This window comes from Myotis brandtii, unplaced genomic scaffold (assembly GCF_000412655.1).
Source record: "Myotis brandtii unplaced genomic scaffold, ASM41265v1 scaffold398, whole genome shotgun sequence".
In the NCBI taxonomy this organism is placed as follows: domain Eukaryota; kingdom Metazoa; phylum Chordata; class Mammalia; order Chiroptera; family Vespertilionidae; genus Myotis; species Myotis brandtii.
The window spans coordinates 2,409,844-2,413,509 of record NW_005365280.1 but is presented as its reverse complement, the minus strand read 5'-3'; the positions used below and the strand labels follow the sequence as shown (position 1 = coordinate 2,413,509).

Here is a 3,666-nt window from a genome sequence, read left to right as displayed (position 1 = left end):
CCAAGGGAGGAGGAAGCTGAACCATGCGGGGGGGGGGGGGCGGTATGAAAGGGTGGTGGCGAATGCGTCAGAGGATCATAATTAATACATACACCTGGTGGGCAGGACTGTGGTCATATGTTTTTGCTTATAATGTTTTCCTTGTGCTTTGCCTTTAGGATATTGAGTCACTGATGTCTGAGGGAAATAAGTCTCGGACGGTAGCTGCTACCAACATGAATGAAGAAAGTAGCCGCTCGCACGCCGTGTTCAACATCATAGTCACACAGACACTTTATGACTTGCAGTCTGGGGTGAGGGACTGGGCAGACCCTTTGCTGGCAGTAAAAGATCTTAAAATATCTGCATGGGTGATGTGTTTCATGGTTGGATTTAGCAGCTGAAAAATTTGTGCTGGTTCTTCTGCGTACCTTGCTTAAATCATTTAATTTCTTAGGTCTTTCTTAATACAGGGTGTCCCCCCAAAATGTATACACACTTTAACAACCGATAGCTCAGTTTTGAAAATGAAATGTATTTTAATAAACAAATTTATATGTATTTAAATGTGTGTATACATTTTTGAGGACAACCTATATATAACTTTTTTTAATTGAATTTCTTGTGTGAACTCTCTGAAGAGCATCATGATGTCACCAGACAGCTTTTAATATGTATTCTTTCATACTGAAACTCACCTAAAAGCAACTGAGTCTACCTCACTGTCATTAAGGGATATTAAAGAGGAAACCTCAACATTTAGCCTAAAGAGCACTTTCTCAAAAGAAGAGCTGTTTGACCTGAATGCGCAGGAATCCTCGAGCCCTAGTATTTCCTCATAGGCAAGTAAAATCTCCAGCTTCCTGGGTGCATTCTGGATTGCTTCCCAGCTGCCGTACAAAATGCTACAGTACCGCACCAACTTAAATTTTGACTATAAGTTGCTAGTCCAGATAACTGACCGTTTCAGATCTTGAGACGTTAGCCTCGCTGTAGTGGATGGCTGCTCGGTTGCTCTCAGTTACAGTGCTGACATATATGTAGAAATCATTCGGTTTCTGTGTTCACATGCGTTGTTTCTCTCTGTTCCCTGCACCCAGAACTCTGGAGAGAAAGTCAGTAAGGTCAGCTTGGTGGACCTGGCTGGAAGCGAAAGAGTGTCCAAAACAGGAGCCGCCGGAGAGCGACTGAAAGAAGGCAGCAACATTAACAAGTAAGGCGCCTGTGCTGCCCTGGGGCATCGCATCCAGTGGCCTGTGTGTTGGGGGTCAGACAGCTCTGGTCACAGGTGGTTCGGAGTCTATCCGCTTTGGTAAACTGCGTCGAGGAAAAACAACAGCCTCCTCGATTGAGGTGCATGAAGTTATTCAAGCTACGAGCAAGTTATTCAACCTGCTCAAACATTCTACAGATATTTAGTGTATCATTGTTTGTAATGTAGACTTAGGTAAGTGCAAATCACAATTCCATAAGTAAAATCATGTAGTAAATTAACTCAGGGAGCTTATGCTGAAAAGAAAGTCTGCTTTGAATCTCTTCGTAAGGCTAATACTGTTTAAACATCAGTACTTCAAAAAAAACAACACTTACCAGTTATTGACTAACTGTCAAACGGAAATCTCACTGTGTGCCCTGAGGACCTACAGGGTGCCCAGTGAGCAGGGAAGGCTGGAAGCAGAGGGGGGCAGATGTGTAGGAGTTTGCCAGGGAGACAAAGGAGATGAAGGCATCCTCACGGAGCACGCAGCACAGGCACAGACAGTGAGGACTTGTCTTCCAGGAGTGCAGTGTCCCAGGTGGCTCCTGCTGTGCAACAGGAAGTCTCCCTGCTTTCCAGAAGGAGAGGGAGTGGAGTTTGCCTTTAAGAGGGTGCACTCAGGCCAGACTGCCTGAGGTTAATCCTGCCTTCACCACTTACTACATCTATAAGTATCATAAGGAAGTGATTTCACCTCTCAGTGCTTCATTTTTCTCATCTGTAACATGGGGATAATAACCGCACCTACTTCATGGAATTGTTTGGGATTAAATGCCCACAATATGCTTAGAACAATGCCTGGCACATAGTATGCACTGAATAAAATTAATTGTTGTGGCTATTGTTTTTATAATTCATATAAACAGTATAATCATTATCTTTATGCCAAGTTCAGCAGAAAGCAGTTTAGTTTGTACTTGTAATATATGTGTCTTGCAACATATAACTTGGGGTTTGTTTGGGACAGAAGGTGACAAGAGTTAATATATTCGGGAACATGTCTGTGCAGCTGGCATTTTAAAATGTTGTTAGCAGATTAGAATTTTAGTTTACACCAGTTTAAAATTAGAAGTAAAATACCACCCCCTCTTTCCAGTGGACATCGGCATACTCACTGCAAAGACTGCTGCTTTAGGAGTTAATCTCCCGTTCTAATAACAAAGGATTTTGCTGTGTTTTGTGACAAAGCATGTTAGGAGCCAGGCTGGCACTACTGCTCTGCATTCCAAAATGAGCTCAGGAACCACGATGGGAAAGCAGAAACAGGAGTGTGAGGGAGCAGGTACCAAGGAAAAGACTGTCAGCCGTCCTAGAGACCTGTCTACTGGTGTTGAGCCATACCAGCCCTTTGCCTGCTGGCTGGGATTGTGGGGAAACGCTGAAGATTCTATGCTGTGAATTGTGGGAATTTAGAATATGGCCTTGAAGTATAATGATCACTAACTCTTATTGACCTCTTGCAACGTGCCAGGCATTATCCTGAATGTTCTGTGTTGCAAGTCATCTGGTCCTCACTTCAGCATTGTGAAAGGGGTCTGTTACTCCATTTGCAGACGAGGAAACCAAGGCAGAGAGCAGTTACATAATGTGTCCAGAGTCACAAAGCTCTAAGTGTGGATCTTGGATTTGGGGACAGGCAATCTGGCCGCAGAGCCCAGGCTCACCGCTGTGCTGTAGTTGGGGTGACCATGTGTTCTGTTTGCCTGAAAGAAGTTCTGATTAATACTTTTGTTCCGGAGTAGATATTACCATTGCCTCCTTCGATTTGGACACTGAATTATGTAGTATCCCAAACTGGATTACCTCAAGGCCATAACATGATTGTGATCCTCCAGCACCTGACTCTTTTCCATAATGACTTATTGAATTGAATGGGATTTTCTTAGCATCCTGCTGCTGTTCCTTATTATATACTAGAGGCCCAGTGCACAAAATTCGTGCACAGGTAAGGTCCTTAGGCCTGGCCTGCAATCAGGTTCCCCGCCTCCCCACCTCCTTCCCTCACTCCCTTAACGCCCTGCCGCCACCACAGCTGGTCTCCCGCCATGTGCCTCGCCACCCCCTGGTGGTCAGCGCACATCATAGCGAGTGATCAAACTCCTGGTCGAACTCCCGAGTGGACACTTTGCATATTAGCCTTTTATATATATAGACTAGCACTTTCACAAATGGATGTGTGTATCCCCTGCTGCTAGTCTGTGGGATATAATCATCATATTTAGGTTTCTTTATAGTTTTCAGGCCAGTCTCACATGCATTATTTCATGTAAGGTTCATTCTAGGTATTTTTTTAAATCTCTGTTTAAAAATGAGGAAACTGATGGTAGGAGACATTTAAATAATATGAATGAGACATTTTAAGCCTCTGCTATGTGTCTGGCACTGCAGTAGATGCTGGGGATGCAAAAGGAATTTAGATATTGTTGTAA

At 43.8% G+C, this 3,666-nt stretch overlaps 1 protein-coding gene across 1 annotated transcript in view; it reads left to right on the top strand.

Annotated features, from left to right (window-relative positions):
• The window catches only part of KIF13A (kinesin family member 13A), a 210,862-nt gene that overhangs the window by 133,232 nt on the left and 73,964 nt on the right, over nt 1-3,666 (top strand). The window contains exons 6-7 of the mRNA XM_014545170.1: nt 159-293; nt 1,080-1,192. Of these exons, the coding sequence (XP_014400656.1) occupies nt 159-293; nt 1,080-1,192 (248 nt within the window). The remainder of the gene's footprint in view (nt 1-158; nt 294-1,079; nt 1,193-3,666) is intronic.